This window comes from Diachasmimorpha longicaudata, chromosome 9 (assembly GCF_034640455.1).
Source record: "Diachasmimorpha longicaudata isolate KC_UGA_2023 chromosome 9, iyDiaLong2, whole genome shotgun sequence".
Classification (NCBI taxonomy): Eukaryota; Metazoa; Arthropoda; class Insecta; order Hymenoptera; family Braconidae; genus Diachasmimorpha; species Diachasmimorpha longicaudata.
In genome coordinates, this window is record NC_087233.1 from 2,695,094 (window position 1) to 2,709,166 (window position 14,073).

At 38.7% G+C, this 14,073-nt stretch overlaps 1 protein-coding gene and 1 long non-coding RNA gene across 3 annotated transcripts in view; one reads left to right on the forward strand and one right to left on the reverse strand.

Annotated features, from left to right (window-relative positions):
• The window catches only part of LOC135166227 (alpha-1,2-mannosyltransferase ALG9), a 34,577-nt gene extending 22,410 nt beyond the window's left edge, over positions 1-12,167 (reverse strand). For both annotated transcript variants that reach the window (XM_064128306.1, XM_064128305.1), the window contains exons 1-2: positions 11,829-12,167; positions 11,519-11,660 (exon numbers count right to left, since the gene is read on the reverse strand). In XM_064128306.1, the coding sequence (XP_063984376.1) occupies positions 11,519-11,660; positions 11,829-11,911 (225 nt within the window). In that variant the 5' untranslated portion in view covers positions 11,912-12,167. The remainder of the gene's footprint in view (positions 1-11,518; positions 11,661-11,828) is intronic.
• LOC135166228 (uncharacterized) lies at positions 8,595-11,552 on the forward strand. The gene is made up of 4 exons (XR_010299641.1): positions 8,595-8,746; positions 9,146-9,173; positions 9,568-9,744; positions 11,416-11,552. It is a non-coding gene; the product is annotated as an uncharacterized LOC135166228 (long non-coding RNA).
• Positions 12,168-14,073: the final 1,906 nt, after the last annotated feature.

Sequence of the window (14,073 nt, forward strand, 5' to 3'; positions counted from 1 at the left end):
GTAGAGAGTGAACGAGCCTCGGTGCTGGACATGGTGGTGGCCAAAGAGGACATAAACCCAATGGTAGTAGATGAGTTGAAAGTAGTAGTAAGAGTAGAATCAGATCACTTGCCAGTCACTTTCCAGCTGAGATTTCGGGGAAAAACACAGGAGAAGGAAAACACTAGGGTCAGTGGAAACAAAGAAGCCAGAGGCCCCAAAGCTTCATTGGGAGGGAGATAAGTGCGAGAAATATAAAGAGAAGATGATAAAGAAATTCAGAGAGAAGACGGAGGAGATAAGCAATGAACGCGATTCCCAGGGAAAAGATACACCGAGCGGGGGGAGGAGGCCAGAGCTAAATAGGAGATGGCGGAAACTGGTAGAGAGCATATGGTCCGCAGCAAAAGATTTAGAAATGATCTCTAAACCACGCAGAGGACAACCTCTTAGCAGGGGCCTAGATAGAAAATGTAAAATACAAAAAAGAAGAGTCTTCGTGGCATTGAAAGTGTACCACAAGAACAGAACAAATACAAGAAAGAGGATAGCATGGAAGAACGAGAGGAAAAACTACAAGATGATGATAAAGCAAACAGCGCTGGAGAAGATGGAGATAAAATGGAAGAAGGTGGAGGAGAGCAAGACGATGTCACAGTACTGGGACAGCATCAACAAATTCAGGCCGAGGAAGACAGTCACCAGGGGGGAGATAACTGAGGACAAATGGGTCGCAAACTTCCAGAGCCTCCTAGGAGGGAGACCAGAAAATGACGAGGAAGGAACAGCAGGGATGGCACAGTGGAGAAAGGAAGAGCCAGAAAACGAAGAACATGATGAGGAAAAGGGCACAGGCGAGAGGGAGGAACGAACAAATGAACTAAATAAGCAGATAACGGAAATAGAGTTTAGTAGAGCATTGAGAAGCATGAAGAACGGCAAAGCTCCGGGGGAGGATGGCATACCAGTAGCGTTTTATAAAAACCTACCAGCAGAATGGAGACAAGAAATGCTCCAAATATTTAGGGAGATATGGGAAGAAGGACTATTAATTGAGGGATGGGAGCTAGCGCAGATCTTTCCTATATTCAAGGCGGGAGGGATAGACGAAGCTAAAAATTACAGGGGAATGTCCCTACTAAACAGCGGATACAAAATAATGACAAAGATCATGGCGACAAGACTCACGAAGTGGGCAGAAGAAAACTCCTGCCTGAGAGAGAGCCAGGCGGGTTTCAGAGGCCAGCACAGCACAAGAGATTACATATATATACTGAATACCCTGATAGGAAAGAGACTGAAACAAAAAAAGGGAAACTATATGTGACATATGTGGATTTCCGGGCAGCTTTCGACCTAGTGGACAGGGGCATGCTACTGGGAAAGCTATGGGAACTAGGGGTCAGAGACAGGATGCACAGGATGCTCAGATGTATCTACAGGAAAACTATGAACACGGTAATTACAGAAGGGGGCACGACACAGGAGTTCGAATCATTTGGGGGAGTGAGGCAGGGATGCCCGCTGAGCCCAATTCTGTTCTGCCTCTTTATTGATGACATAGACGACGCATTGATTGAGAGAAACGAAGGAGGCACTGTGGTAGGTAACCAGAAAATCTTCATACTTAAATTGGCAGATGATATTGCCCTGGTATCAGAGACACCTGAGGGCCTCACATGCATGCTCAAGACGCTGGAAGAATTTGTGCTGGAGAACAAACTGGAGATCGATGTCAAAAAAACAAAGATTATGGTATTCAGAGGAGGTGGCAGATTGAAAAAAGGGGATGACTGGGTGCTAAATGGAGAGAATGTGGAAGTGGTAAATGAGTTCAGATACCTGGGGTTTTGGTTCAAATCTAGGGGCACATTTGGCAACCACCTGAAAAAACTGGCAGCAAAGGCACAGAGAGCAATAAATGCAGCGAGGGAGGTAATGAAGAGGTCGAGACTGGGAGGATTGAAGCGGAGATTATACCTGTTGGATACTCTAGCGAAATCAGGATGTATCTATGGGGTAGAAGTATGGGGGTGGACAAGGAGTGAAATCATAGAGAGAATGCAGGGAAGATACGTAAAGATGGTGATGGGAATCTCCAGGAACACTCCCGACTATATATGGAAGACTGAGGCCGACCGAAGAAGCCTAGAGGTAGAGACAAGGAGGAGGACGCATAGATACATCACAGATATACTGAGAATGCCAGAAAATAGGTGGCCCAGAATATGCCTTAGGGAGGAGGTCAGAGCCATACTAAATGGCAACCCCACAAAAATGGGAATAGCCATCAAGGAAGCTCTGGCAGAAGTACAGGGAGTTGGACTCTTAAAACGGATATGGGACGTGGAGGAAATACCAAGGCTGGAAAAGCTCATGGAAGAGATGGCAGATGAGAAACGCAAGCTGGACCGCGAAAGAGACGAGGAAAAAATAAAGAAGTCCTCATACTGGGAGGAGTATAAGTGGCTGGGAGCACCCTCCAGTAATGGATGGAACTACTGGGAAATCAGAAAAATCAAGAACTGGGAAAAAGAACAGTGGGCTAGAATGAGGTGCGGAAATCTTGGGAAATCTGGGAGCAAGGGGTACAAAGACCTTAAGTGCAGGATATTCAGGAAGGAGGAAGAGACTTTCGAACACATGTGGGTATGCGAAAAAGCAAGGGAAAAAATGGAAGCAGATTGCGTAAAAGAAGTGGAGATCTGGAGAGGGGGACTGACGGGTGATCGTCTACTAGTGAAACTCAGGGAAACTCTCGGGGGGAGACTGAAAACGAATCTATGTAAATTCGCGAAAGAGTTCGAAAAACTGGCCAATAGCGCACCAGCATCATAGCAGAGGGAGTAGACATAGGTTTAAAATAGAATAAGGTAACTCGCAAAGGTGAAAAGTTAATAGAGATAAGTAACATGTAAAAAAAAGTAGACCGCAGTACTGAAAAATTATAGTAGGGGTCACAAGTAGAGCAGAGAGAGCACTGGGAGTGGAAGGATGAAAGCAGAACGAGAGGGATGAAAGAATGGCTGGACTGCGGGAGATGAAAGCGGAAAAAATAATAAGATGCAACCGGGGGGAATGTAAAAGGCCTCGATGAGCTATACATTGAAAGAAATAAAAAAACTACTAAGTACAATAAACTATTTGAGCGTCAGTGACATTCGAGAATTGTCAGTATTATGTAATGAATTATACTTAGAATGAACCTATTTTTACGATTCAAATTTTGTTGAAATTTCTGTCAATTGATTAAATTAACAATGTCTATTTTGTAATAAAAATATAAATGATTGAGAAATCTTCAGATTCTTCTATGATTGAGAGTTCTTCTTCTTGAGAGATATTCGAAATGAAATTATATGCCATAACTAGCTTAACGGACTAAGGGTTCAGTTCCTTTCCATGAAAAGTCAGTCCGGCAGGCCAAATTTTTTTGCCTGGGTTCCATTTCACTGTATACAACCGTCATAAAAGCACCGGATGAGTCGGACACCTGTCTCTACACGAAAATTTGACAATTTTCTTTCCTGTTTTTCACCACATTGCATTTGCAAAAAAAAAAATTTCTTCCCTCTAAATGATAGTCAGATAGTTCAATGATCATCTAACCGAATCGAGAAGAATATCGAAAACTCCCGAAGCGTCGTAGACACCACTGAAAATCCCTAAATTGAACAGAAATTACGATTTTTATTTTAATAACAAATCGTTTTTTTGTTGGAAGAAAAATCTTATCTTACTCTTAGCCTTTCTGCCGGAAAGTATACGAGAGTTCATAACGAAAGGTCGAGTCATTGTATTTAAAAAAAATTATTATTGCATTTAGTCTGTCCGTTACGTGTAAAAGTCCATAAGAAATGAAACCAGTTGGCGCAACCTCTAAAAATGTTTTTAAAAATCCGAGAAAATTCACATATGATCCTGATATTTTTAGCTATGTGTACCACGAATAGGCAGGGTGAAATTCGATTTGAGATCGATGAGATAGATCCATTAGACCACAGAAAATGTTGATGCCTTCTCGTGCGATACCCAAAAGCCTCATGACGAACACAATTCTTCTGTTGATTTCGTAGCCGGTGTGAATCAACGGTCCGGATTGGATTTCTCGTTTACCGCAGCGACACGACAAAATAATTTTAAATCCTAAACCACGATGGCTGCTTTCGGCGAACGTTATTCTTTGCTTACACAAATTGCAAATAACTAACTCCAAAATTGCCAAAAACACAGACACAAACTCAATTATGCGGTAACAATGAGACGGATAAACTATAACGTCGTACGTAGTCGCAGATGCCAATTTCTTCTCACTGCGGCTCGTATTAGCTCCTCCATCGTCCGATGAAGAAACATTCACAAATTGATTGAAAGCAAAATGTAACTTTATTATAGCCGATGTTAGCCAGCTCACCAACACCCTGACACTAATAGTTTGACCCCCACAGACCTTCTATAGACAGTTAAGCTGTCTCGAAGGACCGTTAGTCCCTTTTCATTATAATATACATAATAAATCAAGGGGTGGAACAAGCGGGCTCCAGGCGGTCCAGGCGCTCGTATACCTGCTCGACGCTTGCTCACTATTTCATCTGTATCTCCGAAAATAATCCGAATTTTGTTCTGAAATTTTGGAGACATATTCTTGGATAGTTTAGGAAGTGATTTACGCAAAAAAGTGGATTTTTTGAAGCCTCTAAATCAGGCTCTCCCCTTAACGAGAACGAAAATCCATGGAGCTTCGTATACAAACTCCAAACAGGAAAAATCAAGACCAAAGATGTAATCAATAACATAAAGTATGACAATGAGTATACTACTGACTGGCAAGCAACGGCCAAAGCCATGATGGATAAGTTGTTTCCGGAAGACAGCGAGGATGGAGAGACGGAGGGCCGATGCGGGGCCTGAACAAGCGAACACCAGAAGGCGAAATGAAACTTTTCACCAAGGAAGAGCTAACAGCATGCATAAACAAGATGAAGTTGAAAAAAGCCCCCGGGCCAGACAACTTCAGCTTGGATATATTAAGAGCTGCAATGCCGATAATAAGCGAAGACCTGCTAAAAATATACGTCTTCTACACTCCCTTTTTCCAGATTCCTAGAAAATTGGGAGAGTAGTAACAATCAAGAAGGGCTCTGACAAAGACGAAACAGACCCATCATCGTATCGGCCAATCTGTCTCCTGCCAATCCTCGGTAAGATACTGGAAGCACTTATGCTAACGAAACTAACTGGGATAATTGAACCACAATTATCCCAAAATCAATATGGTTTCAGATGCGGTAGATCCACGGAAGACGCTATAGTCCAGTTCAGAAATATAGTGAAAAACTCAAGTCAATAATATGTTATGGTCATTTTTCTTGACATAAAAGGTGCCTTCGATAATGTGTAGTAGTCCAGTGTTCTAAGAGCGCTCAGAGAAAAGGATTGCCCCAAAAAACTATACTTACTCATCAACAATTACCCCTCTAACAGGAAGGTAATGATGAGAGAGTCTGCTTGAAAAGTCATCAAGCCCGTGAGCAAGGGCTGCCCTCAGGGCTTAGTAATTGGACCCACGCTCTGGAACCTCATCTTCGACTCAAATCTGAAGATGCTTGAAAATATGAGCTGCAAGAGGCTGGCGTATGCTGACGATCAAGTAGTTCTAATTGCAGGACACAGCAGAAGAGATTTGGAGGAAAAAGGTCAAGCTGCACTAGACGCGATAGTTCGATGGTGTGACGAGAACAAGCTCACGCTTGCTGCACATAAGTGTGAAATGGTATTTGCAAAAGGGAACTTTCACAAGAAGACGTCTCCGGACGTCAGAATTAAAGGAACCAGAGTGAAAAGAACAGAACACTACAAGTACCTAGGAATCACCTTCGGTACAGGCCTAAGTGTAGCAGAACATGTGAGAAAAATCTCCGAGCGAACCAAAAATCTATTTGAAAGGCTGGGCAGAGTGACCCGAAGAGAATGGGGAATAGGTCCAAAAGCGGTGGGAACAAAATACAAAGGTCTCTTCGTGCCGATAGCTACCTACGCGGCAGCAGGATGGCATGCTAGAATGCTAAAACATGTCAGGGTTAAACTTGACATGGCTCAGAGATTTGCGCTGATCAAAGTCACAGGTGCATATCGAACTGTCTCAGCGCAAGCGCTGACGGTTCTGACGGGGAATGTGCCCGTCACATTGGAGTGTATCCGCAGAACAGCGAAATACAATCTGAGTAAAGGGAAGAAAATAGGGATCGAGGATCTTGTATGTAGTATCGGAGATTTTTGGACATTTATATTGTTATGGGGAAATCCCTCCTAACGTCGCGACACGCGGTCCAGATGTTCAGGAATATGCCCTTAGCAATACAATAATACAAGTATAGGAAGAGTAGTAGGATTCCTCCAGTGAGGAATCCAGGTTATGGCTTAATGGCAGTGGGGCCTGTCCTACTGTAGTGAGGGCCAGACAGTGTGAGTGTGTGTGTGAGAGAGAGGACGAGAGTGAAATGGGTCCTGGTCAGCCGATGCTGCTGACGTCAGGGGGAAAACCTTTCCCGTGTCGACCTCGGAGTGGGGGGCGATGTAGGGCACCCTGAGAGACCCTTACGAGGAATAGAATAGTTAGTGAGTAGAGTGTCTAGAAGTAGTTGGTAGAGAGATCATAGAGTAGAGCGTATAGAGTAGTTAGAGATAGAGTCGAGTAGAGTTAAAGAGTTGAGTGTGACCTTCGAGAGAACGGGGTCATAGTTTGATTGCGAGATCTTCTAGAGTTGAGGATCGATCAAACGAGAGTAGTAGTTTTAGAAGCCTTGTAGAGTTAAAATATTAAATATATCTAGTTAGAAGTGTTTCCTGAGTTTTTCACTACCAATCCTTTTCACCCTTAAAGTAATCCCACATGTATATGGCCCCGAGACGCGGAATCCCGGGAAAAGGCTAGAAAAATGGGAAGCACGAGTCCTGAAAGACATTGATTGTAAAATTAATGAAATCTGGCAGAGAGAGTGGGAGAACTCTGAAAAGGATAGAACCAGTTTCAGATATCGGCCAGATGTGACCAGACGAATAAATGCTGAATGGCTTCTTCCAGATAGATTTGCCATTCAGTTCATGACCGGTCATGGCAATTTCAAGAGCAGACTTCACAAGCAGGGATCCATAGACTCAGATCTGTACCCGTGTGGTGAAGACGAAACGGATACTCACGTTCTGAACGACTGCGACAGGTACGATCTCCTGAAAGAGAAGGACATGAAGCGGTTGGGCATGAGCGTGATGAACGTACAAGAGCTTGCTCAAAATGAAAGATCATCTCGGATTTTTCAGGACTGTGCAAAAGATCTGCTTACAGAGAAAATAGCCATGGAAACTCGGGAACTCGAGTTACAAAAGTCTCCAGGGGAGGACGCGTAGTGGGGGCAAGCAAAACCCTCAAAAATCCCTTAGTAATAAAGAAAATACAGAGAGATCCACAAATGGGTGGAGAAAAACAAACATTGAGTGGTTCGAAACTTACTTAAAAAATGTAGGTCCACTCGTGTTCTCATATAAGGATGTGAGGATAAATAAACACCACAGCCAAACTATTGACAGTATGTATGTGGAAAAACTTGAAACAGCAAAAAGAGCACGCCGATGAATGAGACGAAACAAATGCTGATATGCAATTACGAGGTACAGCATAGTCGAAAGCTTCACCTAGTGATGCGTAGGAGACAACTTTTTTTTTTCTTTTTTTTTCTATCCTTGATGTACTGTGGACTACTCCTTAAATATTGCTAGGGCATTCTCGTGCAGGATTTTCTCAAGGGCGGGTCTGTCCGCTTCTTCGTAGGTATAGGTGTCGGTAGCACTTAGACCATATTGAACTAGTACTAGCTGACAAACGATCCAGGAAATTATACAAGGTTTCGTATTCGAATTTTAACAGACCGCGAACCGTGTTGGCAAGTATGTAAAGCTATACTGACCCTTATCTCTTTCAATTAATATTGGAATATGTGGTTCACTAAATAGATGTGAGTATCGGTTAATAAATCTTTTTAGCAGGCGATAACACTGTTTTTAAGATGCGGTGGATATATTGGTCCTTCTGTTCATCGGCAGTGGGTATAGATCCTGTATTTGCTCTAACTGCGTACTGACATTCGCCAATCAGGGTAGGAAGCACCCGAGAAATTACAGGATGCTGTTCGAGATATCGTGAGCTTTAATATAATCATTATATCTGTCTGAGGCTGCAGCATCTTCGACAGGAGTGGTTGCTACCGCATCGCGTGAACAATCTGCGGTAATAAAATCAGCGCTTTCTATGTGATTTAGCAAAGTTATGTTGAAATATGTGTTTCTCCAATCATTGCGAGATATGAGACAATTAATTTGTATTAAAACCAAATGAATAATTTCTGTTCAAATGGAAATTGAATTTTAATTAGTTGCTCTTTAATCACTTCTAAATAGTCGAATTAATCTTCAAATTGCGTGAATCTGCAAATAGGTCGAGTGATATGAAATTTCAAATTTTCTATTGAAGGTTCACTAGTGAGGTAAGAATGAGGAAGTTCATGCCTATCCTACTGACTGCGCCATAAAATTCTAGCTGTTATGTCCGAAGATGTAAATCGCGTTGAAGGACGTGGCGTCATGGAAATTGTGAAATTGTAGACCTTCTGAGGAATGCAACGTTGAGCATTCTGCAGAGGTCCATGTCGCTAGGTTGCGAAACGAGACAAGTTTTTGCGATTTAATTGAAATAATATTTCGGAGATTCTATGTGAGTTAGATTATGCCTAGGGACACGTATTTAATAAGGAGAATAAGAATGTTAGAAAAACTTGGAGTTACAAACTTAGCTTTAGCACACATTTCTAACAAATTTTTAACAGCTTCCGTGTAGCTGAGTATCTTGCGGCAAAAGTTCAAGAGTTTTAAAAATCCACTTTTTATCCAAAACATTTCAAAGCTCTCCTCGTAGATCCAAAGGATATTCTATTATTAAGTTACTGTGTTAAATGATATTCATCACTTTTAAACTAAAAATTGTGCAACATTACTCAATATTATGGTAGTGTTATTCTCAAGGGATAAAAATAAATAATCTTTTATGCCCATAGGTCACGAAATATTAAAAAAAAGGGGGGGTCACATTGTTTTCACTGTTGTATTCTTTCAGGTGAAGATCATATTCAACAGCTACAAAAGTGAGTGTGATACTACCCATACTCCGGGTAACGTTTTGGATCATTTTCTATACGAGATATTCTCTGTTAAAAATCGGCAGCTAATTCTCGTCTTCTTGAGAATCGTTCCCTATTTTATCTACTGGGGGATCTATTTAGAAGAAATTATATTTTTAATTTACTTCTGTTGTGCTTAACAATTCCAGGTCTATTCAACCATTTTTTACTTTATGTACTTAAAATTCTAAAAATTGAATCACATTTAATTGTTAGTTATTTTTTCTAGTAATTCTGACAAATCAGAGCAAGTATGCTGAGCCTCGTACAAATTATATTTTGTTATGTATCTATTCAATTTAGAATCTTCTCTTGTTTAAATTTGAAAAAATAAATTACTCTATAAAAATGTTTTCAGATGGCACAAAATCAAATCTTAACTCTCAATCAGTAAATATTGGAAAACTACAGAGTTGCGGTGATTGAAAACATAACGGAATTCTAGTTGACTGTTGAAAGTAATGTGCAAAGAACGGCGAGACGTTTTTTTTAAACTTCAAATGCAGAACAATAATTAGTAAAAACTTCAAACAAGGTGAGTTATGGTTCATAAAACTAGTAGTTTTATAGAATGGCCAGCAAATGACAAAATTGACAATGTGGAATATCTCACAATTGAAGTCTGAGATCTTCCACATTATCATTTTACATGAAAAATCAAATATCTGAAAAACTAATGATACAATTATGCTCATTTTTAATACCATCTGTTGTAGTAATGAATGGAAAGTCTCGTTCGAATTGGAACTCAATAGTTTGACTTTTGCACGCGTGAGTGGTTGAACCATTTTTTTCAGAGACAGAAAAATGCAAATAATTATGATTTCTCCCAGGGTTTTCTTTCCAATTTTTAATTGATTCATAATGGATGTAATCATGAAAAACAGCAACCCCCGTGTACTTAGCAGAAAGGGTACAATAATTAGGACTATCTTATGTATTCGATTGTACATCGCTAGTACATGATTGTACTAGATTTTTTTGTTTGTACATTGACTTATAAATTATAAATAATTATTCTATCTTTGGCATGATGGTGGCCGGAACAAAATGAAAAATTGCTCGATGGGTTCAATAAATGGTCAATTCGATAGGAAATTGTTTGTACATCATGAATTACTTATTTGTTTTCGTTTGTACATTCCTTATTAATTGATTAAACAACAAATTAATAATTCTCATTCCCCCCCCCCCACGACTGCTGTAATGGTTCCTATGTTGTGCGCGATTATATATACTTCATTTTGTTATTTTCTACCTCAATAAAAAAGATAAAATTGAACACTACGACATCTGATAAACCGTCAATTGTCTAAATTAAATATGTTTAAAATATGATAATAAATATCATCATTTTGAGGACATTGGAAATTTCGACTGTGGTTTTTGACAGCTCAAAGGAGGTTATGATAAGGAATAGCCAACAACATTGTAGATATTATTCATGCGACACAATTTATGATTCGTACAGATGTATTACAGGGTTGTGTGTCATTGATTAACGTGATTAATTATGAGATAATTATTTTTAAAGTATCTTCGGAAATCCGGCTGTGAATCCGAAGATCACAGTACAGGAACCATAGCAGCTGTCGTGTGGGGTGAGGGCGGGGGTGGCGAATGAGAATTATTAGTTTGTTATTTAAGCAATTAATAAGGAATGTACAAACGAAAACAAATAAGTAATTCATGATGTACAAACAATTTCCTATCGAATTGACCATTTATTGAACCCATTGAGCAATTTTTCATTTTGTTCCGGCCACCATCATGCCAAAGATAGAATAATTATTTATAATTTATAAGTCAATGTACAAACAAAAAAAAATCTAGTACAATCATGTATTGAAGATGTTCAATCGAATACATAAGATAGTTTTCCTAATTATTGTACCCTTCCTGCTAAGTACTCGGGGGTCGAAAAGGATGAAAAAAGAAACGACTGAATAACTTGTCAAGTTTTGAAGATAATTTCAAAAAACCAATTATAAACAAATCACGATTTTTCACAATCGGCTTGACCGACCGAGCTGAATCTGAGTCCACAGTTAGCTTCAACTCTTATCTAGGATTTGACAGAATTTCAAATTTTTTTATGTTTTTATACCCAGCTATATTTTGTCTTAACTAAATAAAAACCCCTGGAGAAGAGCAACCTCGCATAATTATCGAGATTTTCTAAAATTTTTGGAATTTTACATTGCAGGCATTCTACATAGCTTCCTAAGGAAATTAGAATGTTTTTTGAGTCGGGAGTGGGCGATGACAATGCTTTTATTCGGAAGCAAAAGATTGGTTTATCGACTTACCGGCTCCCAGTAGTTGAACGTTTCATCACAATCACTTATGTAGCTCCAAATAGCCGAGCAAAATCTAACTGTCAAAAGCAGCTTGAAGGCTATGTCAGCTCTAGGGTAAATGAGAGGGATCTCAACAGAGGTTTCTCGAGGCCTGCAAAATAATGTAGTGGCTCGTACAAATATTTCTTTAAATAACAATAAACTATTGAGACACACTGTACGAAATCCTCACGTCAAAAAGTGAGGTTAAATTGTTCAAAAAGGTTGAATGGTAAATAACACTGTCTATTGGATAAAATAATTTATAAAAACCACTCACTTGGTTGTCTTTTTAACATTATTACTCTTTTTTTGATCCTTTTTCACATAAAACAATTGTTTCTGACGTTGACCCGGTGCCATTGTCAATTCCTCTGGTTATCGATTACATACCAGACATACGTCCCACATAACCAACATGAGTGTCTGACCTCCCGGAAAATAATTCGTGAGACTTTATCGATCAACGATTTGTTCCGTTATCTCATGGCATTATCACGCCGAGTTTCATTTAAGCATTTCCGTGGTCTGGTGTTTTTCAACATGTCAGAATTAGTTTCCTCGAACAGACTTGATATCCACAGCCTAAAATAACAACCTCAAAAATTGAGTATAAAATTCTACTGATACTTGACACACGAGAAATTACTTATGTATTCTAATGATGCTCGTTTGTTTGGTGATCATTTGAAGATGTTATGGAAACTTGTTCCAAGATTTGGGAAAAGTTATTCAATTTATTATGAATTAGTGAAAGTATTACTGATCGTTTGTGTAAATATTTCGTGAAAAAATTTTGTTTAATCCTTAAGGCGCGGTTGGAATTATTTGCGATTCGATACATAACCGCTAATTACTATTACAGATTGCAACTAAAATAATTATTTGATAGTTACCAAAGAGAATTACCGACTTCCATTTTCATTTGTTACCGTAGGCTGGTAATTATCTTTGATTCTCATGTCACCAATATTTCACCCACGTTAGTTTATTTATAATCACGTGACCCCCTCCAACTGGGCTTTAAAGAGCCATATGACTTACCATTAGCGTAAAATTTTCAATCCCATTATTTTTTAGAGTGAAATGTTTCTTTTTCGAAAAAGAAATTCTTATACCCTCAATAATGGCCTTACACCGAGCCCAACAATTTGTTTTTTTCAAAAGAATCATTTCACCCTACAAAATAGTCGGATTGAAATTTTCACTCTAATTGTAAATTACATGGCCCCTTAATACATTCTAACTGATTTCGGAAATCGTTTGGAGAAGAATGAAACGTTCAGAATTAATGAATTTTGGTTGATAGGGTAGGAGAGGGGGAGAGGGATGAATACTAGGAAATTTAAAAATATTTAAATTTTTGGCGTTCGGGAATCTCGATTGAACTAACGAAATTCAATTCTTCTGTTTCTATCAGTATCAGCAGTCGATACATATAATAGGAATTATTAAAACATGAAATTAATGATGAGATAAAAGGTTTTTTTTTTATTCATGTGAGTTGCATTTTTATGTTGAGGAAAAAAAGAACAAGATTTATAATGATTAATTTACCAAAGGTATGTATGAATGAGTACAAATAGAGTACCCCTGGGTTATTGCACTGGTTTCAAACAACTGTGAGCATTGCTGGCATTAATTAAACGAAATTGTTGCCCATCAATAAATTTAAATGGAAAAGCTAGAGAATTCAGCAGACTATTCTATTGGATTTCATTTTTTGCCCTATTATGAAAAGAGAAAAATCTACTAAAATAGCTTGACTCGTAGGTCGGTACTTTACCGACCAGATACGCTGGTTTTAAATATTTACAGTTGCGAAATTTTCCAAATCAATTGCACCAGTAAAATCTGAAAAAATTCATACCTAGTCAGTAAAATAATCTAAATTAAATTGCTAAAAGTATAAATATACTTTTTAATATTTCGTTTATAAACAAATAATTGAACTTGTTGCGCAAACGGTGGATAATGTTTTACAAAGTGACAAAAAATTTCTTGATTTTACGACTGGTGATCAAAATTTTAGATTTTAATCGTTGATTACAAGGACCTGTTGATTTTCCCATAAGACACTGTGCGAAGTGTTGATCTTTCAACTCTTTTTGAAAAGCAGAAACGATAATTAAATTGAGGAAAAAATTACGATTGCACGATTACGATGTCATCGAGTTTTTTCTTAATTTTGTGGAGTTTTCGATAATCATTGAATTTACTAAAAAGTAGACCTACTATAACTCGAATATTTTCCTGCTCTCTTCCTTAATCAACATATATTAATTATCGGACTTGTGTTGTTCCCCCAATAATTGAAAAATTATTGAGTGTTTTATCCAATCTATAAAATCATCGGTTTACTAACTGCACGCAATAATTCAATTAATTCCTATGAAATCAGATAATCAGTCCCAAATATTGAAACTACTCTCACAAACATCTCCAGATAATTCCCAAACGAATAGGCCTAATTAGGCTATATAATCAATTTTTTTTTTTCCTAAATATACCGTCATTTGAAGTTA